Source organism: Chiroxiphia lanceolata, chromosome 8, assembly GCF_009829145.1.
Source record: "Chiroxiphia lanceolata isolate bChiLan1 chromosome 8, bChiLan1.pri, whole genome shotgun sequence".
NCBI classification, from domain to species: domain Eukaryota; kingdom Metazoa; phylum Chordata; class Aves; order Passeriformes; family Pipridae; genus Chiroxiphia; species Chiroxiphia lanceolata.
The window spans coordinates 16,280,245-16,300,818 of NC_045644.1; the positions used below are offsets into that span (position 1 = coordinate 16,280,245).

The window sequence follows — 20,574 nt, forward strand, 5'->3', positions numbered from 1 at the left end:
GAATTATGTGGCAGGCACTCTGAGCAATGCTATGATATTCTTAGAAATCATTTTGACGAGGTGTCATTACATCGGCTGGAAGCAAATGCAGATGAAAAGCTCAACAGATAAAAAACCAGAGGAATTCCCTTCAGTCTGAGGTTCATGTCCTCATTCAGGAGTTGAATTTGGAATCTGCTTGTCCTGGGTGTCATCAGAGTATGTTCTGAAAGTACGCACACAGCTGTCCAGAAAATCTGAAAGGATTGCCAGCCAGCTCATTTGTCTTTACCGGCTACATCAGGCTTTGATGTGCTGCACATGCACCCATATGATCTTTGTCCAGGTGGACAAATGTCTAGTTTAATGTTTAGCAGTAGGTCCTTCGTAGCCCCCCAGTCAAGGGCTTCAGTTACATATTAATGGCACAGGTCTTTGTGCAGGTTCATCAGCAGAAACATTGGTACATACTGGGGTCGGGAATGTTTCGGCTCACCGTGTCAGATATAGCTGCTGGCCCCAGTTTGGCAATTACTTCAGTGTGCATGTAATTTTAAGCACATAAGTTATTCCAGTCAGTCAGGCTTGTGTTTAGAAGTGCATTGCTGACTGGGGAATTTCTGGCTCCTATCGCTTTTCGGATGTTGGTTCCCAGGAGTCTTCCTCCAAATTTAACAACGTTTCTGCTTTACTCTCTTGTGGTAGAAAAGTGGTAGCCTGCTTTGCTCTGTCAGCACAGACAGCAAATCTGTTTTAACTACCATCCTGAGAAGGTCTATCATTTATGTATTGGACAGATAACTTGATGGGAATAAACAGGCGATGGTTTACTCTGAGAGGCCAAGCAACATGCATTCCTACAGCTGGGACTTGTTAGCTTGGTTGCATAAAAGCTCAACCCACTCAACTGGCAAAAATTTTACACAAACTTTTACAAAGTTGGGTGCTTGTTCCACGAAGTTTAGAAGTTTTGCAGAGCCTGAAAAGGGCATTAGAGAATAAGAACCAAAAGACATATTAGAAATGGAATTGCTTTTGCAGCAGGTTTGGGAAAGAAATGTGTAAGCTTCTTTGAACTAGAACATGAAGCTACATCAGCTCCATGCTATATATGAGATAAATATTGTTCAGGGATGTGTGGAGAAGATATAGCAGATTAATCTTGAGGGAGAGGAAGGAGTGTTTGGGACATTTGTAGGTAAGGGAAATGTATTTAAAACTGCTATTCTTTATCCTGATTTTTTAAAAAAAATGGATCCTTCACTTTACTGCACCATAACCTATACGAGCGAGGGAGTTTCTCTTTTCTCTGGGCAGTGATGCGTTGTATCTTTTTTCCTGTATTCACTTGTACTAGGAAATGTCTGCAGGCCATCTGCCACTTCCACCTTGGCTGTGGGAGAATGAACCTATAATAGGGAGACAGTACTGCCTTACAGTGCAGGCCTTCCTCTTCCTTTTTAACCACATCCTTCCCTTGAAGAGCAGACTGTCCAACCTGGCCCAGGTCAAAATGGGAGAATGGCAAAAGCAGCTTTTCCTGTGAAGCTGTGCTTTTTACAGCCAACTGTATAATGTAAACTTACTTATTATATAATTAAATATATATTTAACTCTTTCCTGTTTTCAAAACCATTGCCTATTCCATCGAGGTTTTGGGACACAAGCCCTTTTTATAAGAAGAATCTTGGTCAGTGCTAGGTTTTCCAGATCATAGATCACTGCTGTACACACACATCAAACAATTTTTCATCTCCTGGAACTTCAGATGTATTCCAGCACCATTCTCCTATGGGGAAAGTTGTTCCACAGTTGCCAAAATAAGATTTCCTATGCCTCCTGCCTACGCATTTGAGACTGTCAACTCTCTGAAATGGGACATGGAATTACAAGGATCATGGGCTTAGGAAATTCCTTAGCTCCTGCAGTACTGCCTGGGCCTTTCAGCTGTCGGTAACTACAGAAGGCAACTTCACATCAGAAGTGGTCTGGATAAATGAGCACCTTGGACACCACCCTCCCACCATATCTTCAGCTCTTCCTCCAAGCACCTGGGAAAGCTACAAGTAGCTGGGGAGCTCTCTCAGCTGTAGCTAATCTCTTCTCTGTCAGAAAATCCACAGCTGTTCCCAGGTGCAGCCCAAGTATCTCCAAGCAAAACAGCAAGAAGTGGGGTTCAGTTTATGACAGGTTTTCCTGGCTTCTACAGAATAAATGTGAACTTATAGCTCTGTGGGTTACATCAGACAGCACAGTGTGGTATTGCTCTCTCCTTTCCTCAGCTGTGCAGTTCAAGCTTCTGCTCATAATTAAGAGTGAGGATGATCTAAGGAGAGGTATGTATAAGGGTCTACAGCATGTCTGGGGCTGTGCTGGTGGGGAGAGGTGGAACTGACAGAGAGGTGGTATCAGCACCTTCAAAAGCCTCAGAAGGGATATCATGTTCTTCAGATCCAGGGAGAAGCAGCATCTTTGCTGACTGCCTTGTCCCACTGCCAAGATGAGGCTATTACAAGTAAATGGCTCGGTAATAGGAGTTGCAGAAGGGCCCCAGGAGTCCAAGCAGGTGGCACAGCTGGTGATGACAGGCTCAGTCTGTGGGAACAGTATGTGTGCTGGAGATAGCCAGGGAGAACTCATTTTAGCAGGAGCTGGGCAGACTCACAGTCACATGGGTTCTGGCTCAGCTGTACAGCCTGAGCTTTAGGAAGCTGAGAAAATCAAGTTTTCAGAACTTGCATATTGCAGCTGAGTGACTCCACAGCACACTAACTCCATTTCCTGGGGCCAACGAGTTGTTCTCACAGTCTTATTTCTGCTAGAATCACAAAACAGATGACAACCGAATTTCTAATATGATAGTGTATTTAGAATTGGCTCGGGAATTGGGCAAAGATTCAGTTTGAGTATTTGATATGAAGTGTTCACTTCAAGCTAATGCTATTTCTGTTACATCTCTCCTTCAGAGCATGATTTAAGAGGACTGTCTGATAGAAGGGCACTGCTACTTGCTGACTCCATGTTACCTCCTGCAGCATTTTGAATGCAGCTTAATTCCTCTGTGAAAAGAACTGATACAACCAATCCCCACGAACTCTTCACACTTGATGGAAACACAAGTTAAGAAGTTGATCCATAATAATTAGGGAATTGGGATCAAAAGCAGGCAGGTTTAACCCAAACTGTTTTGCTCAGAGGCAATACTGCAGCTTATAATACACAACTTAATTACCAGAGAACATCCTTTCTGCAAGTGAAGGCACTTTCCAGAGTGGAAAAGCTGCTATAAATATAATTTTAAATTCTACTCAAACTAGGTTAGGAGAGCGTGAGTTTGAATGGTACTTGAAAGACCAAAAGGAGAATGTCACGTGGTGTTGTCCTATTTTGGCATCGCTCCTCAGTGGAAAGGCCATTGTCACCTATCTGCCCTCACATGTCATTCAGAAATAAGAAATCAAACACAAGACAGAGATTATGTTCCTTAACATCCTTTTCCAAACAGATGTTGTTGTCCTACTTTAGAGCAGTGGCAGGCATCTTCAGTACAGGGCTGCAGTTGCTCTGTGAAAGGCACACTGAACTATGTTTTGCATGAACAGTCCTTTTGCACATCTGAGACACTGTGCTAATACAACGCTAAACTGCAGAAGAGATTCATCCTCCCCCACACTTTGCTGCTTTTCCTCTTATGTTATACACCTACTGTACACTCTATAAGCTCTGCTGAGTGGAGCTCAGACTCATAGGATGGATGTAAATTTAAGATTTAGGGTTTTTTTTAAATACGTTGTGTGTGAATAGTCTGACAAATGCAGAGGATATCAGATATTTTAGCATTTGTTTTCCTTTGTCTCATACAACCCCTGGCTTCACTGAGGATTAGCTGTCAGCAGCCATTACACAGCAGTGAGTTAACTACAGGAGTTACTGGGTTATATAATCGTGTAGAAATTTCCACACTCAGTAAGTCATATCTCCTCATGACCAGGGTTTTTTCTGGCCTTCTGGCTATATAGCCTATACTAAACTTTTTTCAGGGCAGTGATTGAAGCAGTATTACTGAAGGAATTCTAGCAATAAGTTTCCTGGTATCTTACGGATTTTTCCAGAATAAAACATTAGCAAGACACCATTGCAGTTCTTCATGTTTATATCCTGTGTGCTCTGAGCGTTGTGCTTTCATCACATGGCCTTCATTAGGTGGTACTTCTCTGCCCCTAAACTCTCTTTACAGAAAAGTGCTAAAACATTCTATCTCTGGATTTGCTTTTTTGTCCTTTTTAGGATTGGGGTGGGGTGGCTGCATTATTGCTTGGTTTATATTTTGCCTCATAGAATTCTACAGCACTTCAAGACATTAATGTCCTTTTCCTCTCTGTGGCAGGTCTTTTTTTTCAGTGCTTGCTGGAGTATATGTTTTCTGCTATGCTCTAGTGCCAATACTTGGAATCTTTGACTAGAACAACCTAAGCACCTAGTGTAAACATTTCAGCATATAAAAAATCTCAGCTGAGGAAAGGAAAGCCAAAGCTGAATCCACAAAGTTATGTCGATGTTGTTGAATTTGAGCATCACTGTGTCTAAGTGTTTTGTTTGTGGTGGCCAGAGCATAATCCATGTCCTTGAGTTAGGCCCCTGTAAGTAAATAATGTGATGCAGAAATACTCGGGGTGCTTTAGCATTGGCTTATTTAGTTGCTTTTCAGGGTGTGTTATCACAGAGAGCATTTCACGCTCATGACAGTAGCTATACCTTGGGTTATGCTGCCTGTGACTGGAGGAGGGCTTTTGCTTTCTGTTATTTCACTTCTATATAAAATGAATTCTCTGGACTAAGAGGGTGGGAGCATAGAAATGACTTACTAATTAAAAGGCTTGGACACCCCCTTGGGAGGGAGGAGCCCTTGGCTCTGGTTTCTGTCCTATTTCTGAGCTCCTGATATAATGAGTATCAAATTCTCCTGCTTATTTCTGTCAGAGTGACTGAAATTTTTCTAGATAAAACATTAATTCAAATGGAGATAAAATGGACTACTTAACCTTTCCCCATTCCTTCTCACCTGACCCTTGCTAGCTCACACTTGCAGGTCATTAGGTTCAATTAAGTAAATTAAAAAGCCATGAGCAGGCATTTCCTAGGCTAGAACCTGTTTAGTTAGATAGCTGTAAAGTAGCAGAGTAACATTAGCGTTTGTCTAAAGCTGGAGCGGATGAGAAGGACACAAAAGTTGAAACATTTTCTGGTGAACTGAGGTCCCACTGACAGCCATAAGGTAGAACTCTGTTTTCAAATTAGTTAGAACAATATTCTATTCCCTTATATTTTATTTATTCTTTTGGGCTTTGATATTGCGTTCCATTTTTGTTAGAAAGTGATTCCACGTTAATGTGTTCAGCATATAATGAGCTTGTTATACAGAGGTAAAATGTTGGTTGGTGCTGTCAAAATGTATTTACATTTTTAATATTTGTAGCAAATCTTAAGGGAGGAAATGCTTTTGCTTTTCTTCGTTCATGGTTGTAGATAAAGGGATGTGACTGTAAGAAGTAAAACTGTCCAGCTCTGAGCTGTGACAAATTCTACAACAGGTAGTGATAATGGGGAAAAGAAACCAACAGCCAGTCACCCACGAACTAGAACATGTGTCATGTCTTTTAACAGGGAATCTAATTGCCTTCTAGAGTAAGTTGTGACTACACTGAACTTTACTCCCTACAGATAATCTCTTTAGGTAGAATCCTCCTCATTATGCAACATCATCTTACTAACATCCCAGTATTATTTTGGTGCTCTTTGAGAGGAGCAAAAAAATATTACCATTGCTTGTCACTCATTCATAAACTGGTGACAATTTACAAATGATAGCATGCAGGTCTAGTCCAAAGCAAGAAAGGCAGAGGTAGAACGCTCAACAGGACATTTCTGGCACATGTGTGTATGCTGTGAGTCTGTGATGTGGGCTCTGACTACAACAATATGCACCAGGCACAACTGGAGGAATTAGGTACGTCATGAACAAGATTTTGTCCATCTCTTAGAATTTCATGTTTGTTATTTGACACTGCCCATGCTCTGTAGTCTGACAATGAGATTAGAGGCCTTTTTGTAACTTTGAAAGCAAAGATCTTGGAGACCAGCTGAGATGAGATCATGAATTGTATCTTTGCCATGGTTTTTGGCAGTATTTTGCAGAATTATTTTGCATACGAATTGTATCAACCCTCTCTCTCTTTCAGACTTTTATTTCAATGGGTACATGTGGAAGCTGGCAAGCAAGTCAAGAAGGTGTATCAGAGGGCACGATGTAGTTACATGTAACTTCATTAACAACCATTTTGATTATTTACCTTCGTGGTGATGTTTATGCTGTTCCAGAGACCATTTTTCTTCACTTGGTAGTGATCAAAGTATGTGTCATAAATAGTTAAGAGTAGTTGCTACAACCATGAACAAAAAGGTTAACTTCTTGCTCCAGAGTGCAGGAAATTGTGAAAAAGAAAATAGCAAAAAATAAAAATATCTCCAAGTGTTTTGACCACTCAGGCTACTGGATAGAGAAGGAGAAATACATTGTTCTCCTGTATGTGAAACATGGGCTGATAAATATGTTTGCAAGTGCTTTATGTGTTTAGGCCTGCAGGTGAAAAAAACTACAGGGGAATACCCTGAGAATCTAAGTAGATCTTAGGTTATTGAACAATTGAGAAGTATTAGGACAAAAGCAGTTTTATACATTTCTGTTCACAAAAACACAGGTCCAAGCAATGCCAGGCAGCAGCTCGAAGGGGATTTTAGGAAGCTGGTAGCAAATAAATATCACTCAAGCTCCCAGAAGTAGTAAATGGATACCAGATCTTACTGATTTAGCCCCAAGTGCCTACCATGGCACTCAATGAATGGTAGGCACAGACACATTGAGAAGTTACTGTGCTCTGGGGAAAACAGCAGGAATTCTGTCCTAACTACTGCCAAGGGCCTGCCATATGACTTCATACTTGCTTACAGTTTATTTCTCCTTCAAAAACAGGAAAAGGGGGATATTTGGGGACCTTTATCATGTTTCATTCTCTAACTGTTGTAGGTACAGTTTGTTACCTCAAGATAAACTGCAAAAACTTGCTTGCCCCTGGGGAGAGAGAGAAAATTCATTTGAACAGCCATCATCTGCGTGTGCAGCTGGTGCATGCAACTTTGTCATGTGTTCATAATAGAACTGTGTGGCATAGGGGTTTTCAAATACCTCTTAACACTTCTATGAAAGCAGGTTCATAGGTTGCGTGTTTTAAAACTCATTCCTTGGTTCATCCCTAGGAGAGAACGTAGCAATTCTCCCCGTGTGCTCCTGTTGTTTATCTTTTGCTAAACAGAGGAAAGCAGATTATGGCTTTTAAGAGCTAAGCTCTGGCTTTTTCTGCAGGTCTGTGTGAGGAGGGACATGTTGCTTTGGTGTCTTGAATGCAAAAATGCTTAGCTTAGAAGCATGTCTAAATAAGCTTAATACAAAGCTTCAAGAGTCATACAGGTAGCTATTTTAGTTCAGTTTAAGTTTGCCAAAATAACACATACAAACCAGAGGCAAAAAAAGGCCATGCAGCCCTTTGTACTTAAGTGCACTGGTTTAAATTGAGTTACTGTAATCTTTAATGCAAGCAAAGTCTGAGTTAAATGCTTTTATCAGCTGGAGAAGGGAGATTGTCATTTTCAGTGTACCTTGCAAGAGGTATGACTTACTTTATCAGTAAGGGAAGGACTGGGGATTAGAAGGTCCACAGGAACAATTGTTCTCTGTAACTGAAGAGGGGGTAAACCCAGACTGATTTTTGTCTGGATGGACTTGGAACATCGTACAGTGAAAGGCTACAATTAGCAACTTAATGCTTATTAATTGGAAGGTGTTCATAAGAACTCTCTTCTCAAATTCAACTCTGAAGTAATGAGAAGCCTACAACTTCTCATCCGTTCATTCACTACTGGAATTCATATTACAGATCACTGTCTTGTAAAAGCACTTCTCCTGGAAGAGCAGCCAGTAGACCATTCTCCTGAAAGTTAAAATTATTCACTACCAGTTCGAAATCAAGTTCATGTATGAGATATTGCACCAGATAATATTAGGATAAATTAGAGTAACAAAAGCCACAGGGCTCTGCACACTAAGGAGCTTTCCCAATACTTAGCACAGGTAACCTCATCAGCTTTTCATAGTTTCCAAAGGGTATTTAATTTCTGGTGTAATCCTACTCAGTTTCTGTTCAAGTGGAACACATACATGAAGTCAGCCTGTAATTTCTAGTATTTATAGTTCCAACAGGGTTCTTGAGCTGCATTCATGTAGACATTGAAAGAAAGTAGTGACACAGACCATGCACCATTCTTGTGGTCTTCACTTGCCCTGACATAGCAGAATTCATATTTTTTTCAAAGAAATATTCTGTGCAGTTCCACACAGCTGTATCACTGAACTTTGTCTCCTATTCTTAAAAAATAAGTCATTATAAACTACTGTTGCGGTGACTTTTTTCTTTTTTTCTTTTTTTTTTACTGATCATTCTAATCCCTAGCCTGCAAACATTTTTAAACTTCTAATAAAGGAGTGCAGTATCTTTGCCAGCAATTTTTCTTAAGCTCAGAGAAAATAATTCAACATTTCCTATTCTCATGGCTCTTGATGCTTCCTTTCATGGGGAAAACTACATTCTCAGAAATATTTCCACCATATGTATTTTTGTATTTACCTTCAGCTTAGCATAATAAATAACTTAGCAGGTGTGGCTTTTCCATTTTAGAGAGAAAACATAAGTGGATCATATACTGCATTATAAAATAACTAGAAAAGAGAGTTTGTGTGCATGTAAGTTGTTTCTCTGCTTAACCTTATCTAGTGTAAACAGTTCTCCAGTACAAGATTTGGGGGGTTTGTATCTAGTATACATTCCCATAATGCATATCCCAAGATTTCCTTAGCATGTGCAAAGGATGACAAATATCAGTACTTCATACAACTATATTTAATAAGTTATTACAGAAAAAAATAAAGTCCAAACTACAAAGTTTAAGCAGTTGTAAGCAATAGCAGCATTGAGCTCCATGTTTAGTCACAGTACTGCAGTTCCATACAAGCATTAGTCCAAGCCAAAAAGGAAGAAGCTTTGTTAGAATTACTAGCAAAAACAATCTAGGAGAACATGTAATAAAAGATACAGTACATTTAAAATTAGTTGAAAAACAAGTACAGAGATCTTAGCTGTGAATGTTCTAAAAGTTATGTCCATTAGTTTGACAGTAAAATTACAAATATCTAATACTTTATACCCCAACAGAACTATGTCCAGGAAAGAAAAAAGAGCAAAAATTATCTCTTATTAGCACCCTGGTTTTCCACTTACTGATGAACTTTTTCTCATGTAAATTTGAGTGTGTCAGAATTACGTGACCAATGTGATTTCTGACCAGCTACCCATTTGGGGTATAGAGTAGTCACTAACATGAATATAAAATACTCTGTGGTATGATAGAACACTATAGCAGCAGAGATTAAGAAGTTTGTTTAAAAAAAAAAGAAAGGAAGGAAGGAAAAGAAAAAGGGTTTAGCTGACATCATACAAACTAGCATAAAAGCAACTACATACAAGCCAGATTAAACAAAAGAGACATTTCTACAAATCTGTGACTAATCTTTCACTCATACCTTGCAAGTAGAGATGTCACAATACTGAAATATTAACATGGGAGCTTTTCCCAGTTAAGCGCCTTTTTTTTTTCTTTTTCTTTTTTTTTTTTTTTTTTTTACTACTCTAACAGATAGTGAAATCAGCAAAGTTATTTGCTAACTGCATATTTGCAATACAATTTGTTTTAGCCCATGCCTTGCTAGCAGGCTATAAAATACAAGCATGTCGGCAGAAATATAAGCATAAACTTTGTACCACTTAGCAGGAATTTTTGATTCCCTCTTCATTCCTTAATCTCCTTTGTTTGCAATTTGTGTACATTCCAACCAGTAGTACCTAATTTGAGTCTAAATTTTACTTCACTATTTGATCTAGTCTATACATTACTTACAGAACTGAACACACAGAGGATACACAATAGACCAACTCTGGGCATGTTTCTTCCCACAAGTTACCGAGGAGCCACTCTAACACTCTAGATTAAGTTAGTCTAAAAGGTCATCAGTAGCTTGTGGAAGCAATAGTTTTGTCTAGAGAAAGCCATTGTATGCCCTGTTTACGCAACACCAGTTTTAGTCTGGATTGTTTCAGGTGCCAGAACAGAGAGTCACTGGCTTCAGGAAGGGGTTTCTTCTGGCTGCATGGGGAAACAAAGGTGATGTAAATGGAGGTGGAAAGTGTTCTGATACTGGCTCTTGGTCTTGCCAATACAAAAGAAAAAAGGACAAAGACACAAAGAGAGGCAGAGAAGAACAGAGAAAGACAAAGAAGCTGAACGGATGTTCAGAGGTGGCGGCAATACGGGGTTACTGCATTGCTACCAGGAAATGGACAGAGAGTATTTTGCATCAACTGGGCAGCTACCAATGCCTGTGGTAACTGGGTTAGAAAATGGTGTGGGCACCGACAGTCTGCTCCATGCTGCCACTGAGAAACGTATGCAGAAAGGAAGGTGTGCGGGAAAGGGTCAATTTAATTAAATTAAATAAATAACACGGTGGCAAAATACAATGAAGAATAGATATTTTAGGAGGTTCAATCTAAGGCTACCGAAAAGAGAGTTTATTGAGTTCATGACAAGAAAAGTAATGAAGAATTATGCTGAATGGGCAGGGTCAAAAACCCATTGTTCAATAGATTTAGTTCCTTATAACGGCAATAGTTTCATCAACACTGGTGGTGTATAAATCTAGACAGCGAACTGGTACTGTGACATCCCTATTATCTCCCTAAATCATTTTGATAAAGGAAAAGGCTTTTCAAAATATCACGTTTTTTCTGCTTCATTCTGTCATTTTATTGCCCAATTCTTTGTTACAATTTTCCAATCACTTTACATAACCAACCATTTTCATCATTGCCACACTATTGTAAACCACATCAGCAAGTTAATACATAAAGCTTTGCATTTCAAAAAACTAGACACTTTAGTAACAATATTACAAAGATTTTAGCTTCAAAAATAACTGAAAATGAAAAAAATAAACTTTTAAAGAATCAGCATCATAAAATTAATTTATTCCAAGTAAAAATACAAAATAATATTAATGACATTGACCAGATATGAAAGTCTCTCCCAGAAACAACTATATTAATGGTTGAGAAAGCACTCCTTAAAGAAAATACGAAATAAAAATGAAAAATATGTAAATATGTTTAATTTTTTTCTTAGCAAAAAATCTTTCTAAAAATAACAATGAAAATTTGTCTCAGTACAAAGGCTACATTACTATTGAAAAAATACCAGCATGAAGAAAAGGTACATATTTGACAGTAGAAAAATGATTTTAGTGAATCACAATGTCTAAAGTCTGCAATGAAAATAAATCTGCAATAAAGATTTATGCCTTTTTTCTTTTCATTTTTCTTTTTTTTTATACAAACAGTACAAACAGTATTGCACATAACAACAAATAGTCGAGGTTAGGTTAGCCTTCAAAAAAATCGACTAGTTCAAGTCTCACATCAGAAAAGGCCACAATAGGACCTGTTGTACCCAGGGGCTTCTTAGTCAAGTTGCAGTTCAGAACTCCATATTTTAAAAAATAACTTTTTTTGAAGGACCCTCTTTTAATATAACATATTAACAACTCAGGGGCACATTCATTTACAAAACAAAAGGGAGCATGTCATAATTTAATAAACTAAAAAAAGTTCTCTTTAAAAAAATACAAACAGAAGAACTCTCACAATTCTGGTCAGTCGTGCATAATCACACTTGATTATAAATATACAAATTAAGGGAAAATATTTTTTCACCTTCTATTCACAACTTTCAGCACCAAATGGAGTTTGTGTTTACATCTGTTCTTTATGATGATTTTGTTTCAGATTTAATCCAACATTATGCTATATTGTACATTTTCCAGCTTCTCTCTCTCTCTCTCGCTCTCTTTCTCTCTGGGGGTATTTTTCTACATGAAAGAGGGGTATTTCTTCAAAAAGATTTACTTCTTTCACATAATTAGGTAGATTTCTGTAGGTTAGCTATGATCTTTAATATTACAGTTATAAAGCTCTAACTTCTTCATTTTCAAAAAAACTCAAATAAGCATGAAAAAAATAAAGTTACCCATCTGTTAAATCATTTTTCTTGCAGAATTAAATTAATATATATTTTTCTGAATAAACTTACTTAGAAAATATCATTTTCTTTCCTATATTTCAAAATTGAGGTATTGCAAAAGATCATGTCAGTCAGAAAGCATGCCTTTTTCTTTAAAAAAAATCATCAGCCGACTGTTGAAAACTGTCTAGATACAAAAAGTAGTGCATAACAAAATGTCTTGTACAGATGAAAAAAAACAGAAAAGACACCTGGGCTGGGAAAAGCAATATCACAAAACCGCCCAGAAGTAACTTCAAAAGGGATAATTATAATAAGCATTTTAAACCAGTAAAAAACTATTTTTTCTTTTTTTTTTCTCCAAAAACAGAAAAATCCTTTCAAAGCCAATACTTGCAACTAAACATTGGGAAAACCAACTTACTAAATTAGACACAAAGAAGGACATCACAACAAACAAAACCCAGAACATTTAAATCTACTATGCGGTGTCATATCCAGTCAGATTGTCCCCAGAACTGCAAAAACAAAGGAGGAAAAAGAAGAAAAAAATAGTGTACACATTCTCACAATCATTAGTATACCAAGTGTGTTTATATTTATATGCTATCTGCAGCCCCATAGTTCATGCTAAAAAAATGTCCACTGTATTAGCAGGTCTTAATTGTATTCAAGCTTCACAGGATACATCCAGGGATTAGAGAGATAACGCCACATCCACAGAGCAGACATCTCATGTTACTTTTATATGCAGACATTTCTTTAGCACCACTTTTTTTTCCTAACTTCCTTAAATGTGCCTAGTTTATTAGTTTGACAGACTATCTAATCGGTAGTGTATGTACGCTAACATGAGCTCTTTGGTTTTCTGGACACGGTCTGCAGCTACGGAAATGATGCAAGCATTAGGAGAGAGATTGTATCTAAGAGCTCATTTCTGTTTATGTACCTGTTATGAACTGTCAAAAATGTGTTAATGTCGGATACAGAGGCTTTAACAGTTAAGTTTGATCACAGTACTAGACATAATCACTTTACTATATAAAATAAATTGCACGATATATAACAGAGCACCGCAAAGTACTTCATCTACCATCCACAAATTTGTTTTAAGAATATCCTACAGCTAGTTTTTATATTTGTTGTAATATAGGTCATTCTGTAATGGGCTGATCCTAATTTCAGAAGCATTACATTTACTGAGGCATGCCTTCCTCCAGTCAGTAATCAATTTTTTTTTGTTACTGAGCATTTTGTAGCCTACGAAGATTCATAATTTGTGCATTGTGGGCAGGTTTTATATTAGACATATATAAAATTTATTGCATGCAGCAACCTGATTAAGTAAACATGCAGTCAAAAAATATTGACCTTCCTTGGAAGCTTTTCTGTATGCTATACTGATCTCCTTTCAGCAGCCATCACTATTTTAATCACATATTCATTTTTAATTGATACCCTAGCCTGAATAGAGTATTATGGTATTAGTAATACCATTTTAATAGCAGCAAAAGCTATTGCAGCATACATTTACATAACACTAAAAGACCTAACAAAACAGAACAAAAAAACCCAACAAAACAAAACAAACAAAAAAAACCCTCAGCAAAACAAAAGAAAAAAGTCTGATCCAGCTTATGAGGTATCATCCTTACAAGTCAAAATGGAGAGCAACTAAAGGCTTATTTTCTTTAAGGGTTATTACTACTCTATATGACCCAAACTAATGATTGCTGAATATCTGTTTAAGTTTTTGCTACATCTGCCACCTACTTGTGAATATTACCTTTGGTAAAGTCATCTGCTAGGGGCAAGTCTAAATTTCTGAAAATAAGTGCATGCTCCAGTTTAAAAATAAAAATAATTATAATTATATTAAAAAAATCTTCATCACATACACATCAGCCCAGTGAAGGCTGATGAGAATGGCAGTCTACATAATGTCACTAGTGACAAGTCTTGTGTAGGAAATTAAGGTACCAAGCAGATGTTTGTGTGAATCAAAGTGCAAAATCAGTACAGTTACACTCTGCCGGTTTGTATTATACTGGACACTGAGTTCAGTAATGTGACTGTAAATAATAATAATAGTAATAAAAAGACCCATATCTTCATTAAAGTCGAGGACGAATGCACAGATTTCCAGAACACTAAGCCCTGAGGCAGCGCTCTCTTTTCACTCAATTTTATTTACTCCAGTACTTGTTGCTGGGCGAGGCCTGGGGTTCAGCTCCAGCGGAACGGGACGTGGCGGGGCCGGTCGCCTCCCTCCTTTACCAGTGGTTTGTGGAACTCCCGCCCAGCACGAGAGTGTATGCTTGCCCAGCAGTATTCACAGTAATACTGCAAACAGGTAACGTTGGCACAAAAGAATGGAGCAAATTTTCCACCACAGCGAGTGCCCTGGCATTCATCACACATCTGATCATCCAGCACGTATGGCTTCACTTCCACCTGCACCAGGAAGAAGAAGAACAGCTGTAAGGAGATTTCATACTTTTGCTAAGTATGAACAGAAAAAAAAGTAATATTTTAATTCTTTTTGACGCTATTGAAGGTTTTCAACTGATGCAGGATTAACCCAAGAGGTTGGTATTTGAATTTTCATACCAACCACTTTATCTGTCAGAAAATCTCAAGAAAGAAGGGTGTGCTTTTGTAACTTTTTCTTGGAAAAGTGAGGTGTGGGAAAGTACTAAGATGGAAGTACAGTAAAAATAGCATCTGAGAGGATCTTCCCACCGTCTAAGAAAACTCCAGGAATGTGAATATAGCTGTTATGGGGGCAGGCCACGAGAGCAGCATTTGGGAAGAAAAATTATAAAGAAAAAAATGATATTTCTAAACTTCAGAGGTCCAGTGAGTTTCAGAGAGTTTCTTTTCCAGAGAAGATTTTTTCCTTTGTTTTTTTTGTGAATTGCAAGATGCAGGACCAGACCGATAAGAGATTCAAATTAAACAAAATTAAAAGTACTTGTATTAAATACTCTTAATTCTGCAGGCAAAAATCACTATCTAAAGATTTTTAGCTCTTGCAGTGCAACAACATTTCACAGTAATTCCAACTAGGGCCTTGCCATCAATTACAAACAGGTTGGAGAGCTGATGACTTTTGTCCTACACTCAGTTGTAAACATCTTGGGGCTGGAATGCTTTTTGTTTTTAAAGCACTTGTGCCAAACACAGCAGGGCTGATGGATGACTAGACACTTGCAATAATGCTATTACAGGAGTTGACAACATGTAAGTTCTTTCCTGTGTGTCTGTTCCTATGAATCAAGTCATGCCTACACATTCAAATTGAGTGCTCGTTCATTCCAGGAAAATCATTAGTTCATGCATGTATAATTCTTACAGCTCTATGATGCTATTTATAAAGTAGTTGAAGCACAGTCAACTGCATCAGAAGACACAGAAAAATTTAAATACACATTTATTATAAATAATTTTGCTGTAACTGCACAAGTGCTAGTCTGGCACAATTTGTATACTGCAAGGAAAACCTGACTCTAGTAATGACAATTCAATACATACAAAGTTAAAGAAACACAGAAAAAGATGTTAAGCTGAGTGACAAGAAGCATTCCCCGCAAAAGCTTTATGCTGTATTTTACTTTGGCTTATCCTGATCACACTTCAACAAATGTTACTCATTTGAAGTAAAGCTCATATAGTGAATGATATTTCTTGCCTATTTAACAGGTAGGGTTGCCAATTTGGTTTTTTTAATTATACCGTGCTACTAGTAATGCGTGGAACAAGTCTGAATAACTGCCATTTTGCATATCAGATGCCATATCACTAAAATTAGAAGCATCCTGTAAAATAAAACAGCACTGTCTCAAATGAAATTGGAAGAAAGCAGGTCCAATGTCCAATACAGCTCTAAATCCCCACCTACTCACATTTCCCAAGCATGAATTTTGAAGGCCTGAAATAGAGTCTCTCACTCTCTCATGTCTTTTCTTGCTTTGGTTACTAGTGAAATCATTTTAGGAATGTATGCTGTACAGTCCAGGGATTTCAATCTATTAGATTTAAAAAACTAAGATTTAAGGACTTATTAAGAGACTTCATACTTCTTCAGACTCACAGATAAACCTATTCAAAACAGATAAGAGATAATTAAATAAACTTAAATTATCAATCAACCAAGTGAAAAAGGAAGTGACTGATAAAAAACCTACTAGCTAGCATCCTTTGTGGCTCTACCCTAAAGCTTAGAAAGAAACCCCTTGTAAGCATGGCTGGTATATAAATCTCAAAGTGTTCAACATGTGATTGAGACTCTTCTCAATCTAAGATTTTTCAGAATTCAATGGACAAGAAATCTTTAGGAATAGCCTTGTCTGAGTTAATGCAATATGGTGTACAGCACCACAGAAAAATTATTTGAGGACTTATAGCTCCATGACCTCCTTGAATCTGACAAAAAGTTCAATTCAGATTTTTAAAGAGATGTATTTCAGACTTTGCAGCTGTGTGGATTCATATGCATAGTGCACATAACAGACACACCCAATACCTGCTAAACTAACTTCTGAAGAAACAATTTATATCGGATTAAGGAGAAAACAAGTCATCCCTACTGGAAAAATACTTCGCAGCAGTGCATGCTGTATGTTCTTCTGAATAATTCTAAATTGCTGGGCCCTCAAAAACATGTATGTGTAATCAAGAGGTGAAGATAAAAGGTCTAAAGGAAAAAAAATCTTGGAAATTAAGTAATGTTTTCTTCTAATGCATTTAACTCAGATTTAAGTGAACTTCACTCTATACTTGAAAAGCCCTTCAGAAACCAGGATTTCATATTGCCTGAACAAAACCAAGTAATTTCCCCCCCTTCTGCCTATCAAGCATCTGTTGGCATATGGTTTTACTTAAATAATGTTCAAGACTTTTGAGGTCAGCATCACCTATTTTACTTACAATAAACCTCTGCTTCAGGGACATCAAGTCTAGACATACACTACTGACAGAAAATGGTGCCTCATAACAGCAAAAGTGTCAGAAGCTATATAAGTAATCACCAAAATAAAAGCCATTGATGCAGAATGAGGAAACATCTAAAGGAAGAGAAAGAAGCTGGGAAATGCTGTGGAATTTGACCTACAGAATTCAAAACAAAACCAAGAGCAAATGTACTTACAACCATTTTCAACTTTTAGTGCTAAACATGTCTGAAATATTTTTTGACTCTGCTTTAGATGCTTAAATAAGCTTTTAAAAATCGACATATGTCATCTGAAGAACAGAATTTACAGTGTTCTCCAACACAATGTTGGAGAACACTGTAAATCATAATAATGATTTTAATTTCTGTACAGTTTTGTAACAACCATTCTGTTCCACGCTATTTTACTTACCCGTTTATCAATGTCATTATGTTGGAGCTGGACAAAGCGAGCACTGATAGCAGCAATATAGCTCTGCTGGTTGGAGAAAGCCACTCTGCCAGCACCTTTTGGATACTTCAACTCTGGGTCTGTATCAATGCCAGCATAGCAGACACCTCCATATAAACGGTCCATAATCATTGCCAATTCAACTGCAAGAAGTCAATTGTTAAATATAATAGATTTAACATAAGTAATAGTGTTGCATTTGGATCGTTGCATTTAAAAAAGCACTATTTGCCTTAGCATACTTGTCCTCCAAAGTCTAAAACTGCAAACTGAAATGCTGGTTTTAACAGATTGAATTAACTCTACAAGAATGATGGTAAAATATAAGGCAAAAAATAGAATCTGTAAGAAGAAACTTTGGGTGACTGAAGTGTGAAAAATATGCAGAGTTACACTGTTATATCAGGTATCAGATCAACTAGAATTTACAATACTATAAATTAAAACTCTGGTATCAGGCATCAGGTAGCTCCAGCCAGGCTTCTTAATGCTAGTTTGCATGTAAGATCACTTAGAGATATTTCTATATTTAGAATCTGATATTTTGCCCCAAGTACTAAGGTTCAAAAGACATTAAAGAGGAGTTTTACATTTGAAACAAAAATTTGTGAAACATCAGAAGTTACTACAGGTAAAGCAAGCCTACATTTTTGGTGCAACTTAAATTAGTATTTTAGTGGAACATTATCTTGCTCATGGATCTTTTAAAATGGTTTGTTGCTTTTTCTGATACTAAGAATAACTGTAAAGAAGTCAGAAATATCATTCATAAAAATCAGACAGGTTGAGTGCATGGCTGAGGAAACATACAGAAGGAAAGTTAAGGGAAAGAACTGAAGGAAGTGAAAGAGAGGCTGAAGAAAGCAGAGAAAGGCCTGTGAACTGTGCAAGGACGTACAGTCACTGAGCCAAGTTCTCTGTCTGTAAAAGCTCACAGGCAAAGAAATTTGTCAGATGGACAACACAAAATACTGGGACCTGTACAAGCCCTGCCAAGTCAGCCATGTTCTAGTGCTAATGTGTGAAAACACTTTCTGTAGCAAGTTACAATTTAGCTACGCAAAATAAAATGAAAAAACCCCCACCCTAAATATCTAAATCCTTGTAGTTCTCACAAAATTCTGACTAGCAAATTATACATAAAGACAATTTTAAATTGAGTATCTGTGTTTGTATAAATTCGTGTGTAACTCATTCTACCAAACCAGGTAATACTCTTGCTCCAAACAGTAAGGAAAAACTATCAGCACAATGTAGTCACTAGTAGATTCTTCTGCTTTCTAATGATTTGGAATCATCATGTGGGTAGTGATCTCAGAAAATGACAGTACAGAATAAACATCAGGAACACTTAAAGACATTTAAAACAGTAGTTCCACTAAGTTACTCTTGCCAATGGACAAAGAATACACAGGATTCCAGGGCAAGGAGACCATGCAGTGCTCAGATATCTTAGGAAAAACTTCTGTACCAGATCTTTAAAGCAAACAAGAAAAACTGGAAACTGTTTGGCTGCTTTGGAGAAGTTAACTATTTAAAGGCATTAGTTTTCAAATGTAATGCATTTCAAATGTGATCTATGACAGGCCAAATGACATACAGTTTTATAAAGGCTAACATTAGAAATGAGGTAATGTTTAATTGTTACTATTTACATAATTACCATCTTACAACTCTGCCATATTTTAAGATGCAGAGGGAAGTGAAAGCTGCCAAGAAACCTGGACCAGGAGAAATCTTACTGTCTGCAGTGGCTGGGGGACCTTGTGTACAGCTTCCCTAAAGACTCAGGATTAGGCAAAAGGTGAAGTGAGGAGCTTAAATTCTACTGGGCTGGAAAGTGGCTGCCAAAGGAAAGTGAGGGCTACAAGGAAACCTGATTCAGAAGTCTTTCTTCCAGACAGTGACTAAGAGGTCTTGTCTACGACAGTCCTGGAAAATGAGGACTAGGATTGAGCGGGTGAAAAAGAGAAACCATGCAGCTGCCTTGGAGTGAGCATGGAGAGGGACTACTAAACAGAAGTGAGGGCTGCCAAAAGATCTAGTCAGGAGAAATGTCTTGACTTGTTTCATGACTTTGTCATTGGCTCACCAGAAACGTAAGGGTTAGGAAGAAAGAAACGAGTGTCGAGCTACAGTTGGGAGTGGTGCTGAAAGGGGCCTTCAAAACAAAATGGGGGCTGCCAGGAGATCTGAGCTGGGATAAATCTTTCCTCTGGCCAAAGGCTAAGGAGTCTTGTCTATGGCTCTGCAAATAAAAGTGAAGAAAAAGAGTTAAGGGTGAAGAAAAAGAAACAGAGGGAAAAAAACTACATTAGGAAAGAGTCTGGAAAATGGTCTTCAGTGTGGGACCACCAAGAGATCTGGTTGGAAGAAATTTTTTTCAGGACAATAGCTGAGAGGCCTTGTCCATAGCTCCATGAAAAAATTAGGGTAAGGGTTGAATAAATGGGAAAGAGTTGACATTGGAATTGGTTTGGAAAGAGTCTGGGAGAAGTTTGTCTTCTAGTCAAAGGAAAGGGGAAATTGTCTGCATCTCAGCAAACAAATGCAGGGTTAGGATTAAGACAGTCCACATTACAAAAAATCAAACTAGTTCTAGGGTATTATGCAAAGATGGGGAAAACTGTTTCTACTGGCAATCCTCATTAGTAAACTACTTAAAAGGTAAAAAATGTTCACGGTTTGCATTCTGCAGACAGGAAGAGAACCCTTGACTTACAAACCAAGTTGTGATCTGTGGAAAAGACATGGTATATCTTCTGTTCTTTTACACATCTTTTCTACTTAATCTGGACCCCCCTACTACATGCCCACATTTTCCTTCTACTCACCAGCTCGGAGGGGCCGTGGAACTCCTCCAACAAAGATTGTTTTTCTTGGATCCAAAGGCTGAGACCCATCCATCACAAAGTCACTGTCACTTAGGTTCCAAGGTCGAATTTGCACC

The 20,574-nt window shown here is 37.8% G+C and overlaps 1 protein-coding gene and 1 long non-coding RNA gene across 11 annotated transcripts in view; one reads left to right on the forward strand and one right to left on the reverse strand.

The window, feature by feature from the left end:
- Positions 1-4,900: 4,900 nt before the first annotated feature.
- The window catches only part of LOC116790332, a 35,676-nt gene continuing 20,002 nt past the window's right edge, over positions 4,901-20,574 (forward strand). The window contains exon 1 of the long non-coding RNA XR_004358313.1: positions 4,901-5,254. This is a non-coding gene — a long non-coding RNA (uncharacterized LOC116790332). The remainder of the gene's footprint in view (positions 5,255-20,574) is intronic.
- Positions 10,678-20,574, reverse strand: part of CPEB3 (cytoplasmic polyadenylation element binding protein 3) — an 84,966-nt gene continuing 75,069 nt past the window's right edge. For all 10 annotated transcript variants that reach the window (XM_032695197.1, XM_032695192.1, XM_032695188.1 and 7 more), the window contains 3 exons: positions 20,459-20,573; positions 17,586-17,767; positions 10,678-14,673 (listed from right to left, as the gene is read on the reverse strand). In XM_032695197.1, coding sequence (XP_032551088.1) covers positions 14,446-14,673; positions 17,586-17,767; positions 20,459-20,573 — 525 coding nt within the window. In that variant the 3' untranslated portion in view covers positions 10,678-14,445. The remainder of the gene's footprint in view (positions 14,674-17,585; positions 17,768-20,458; position 20,574) is intronic.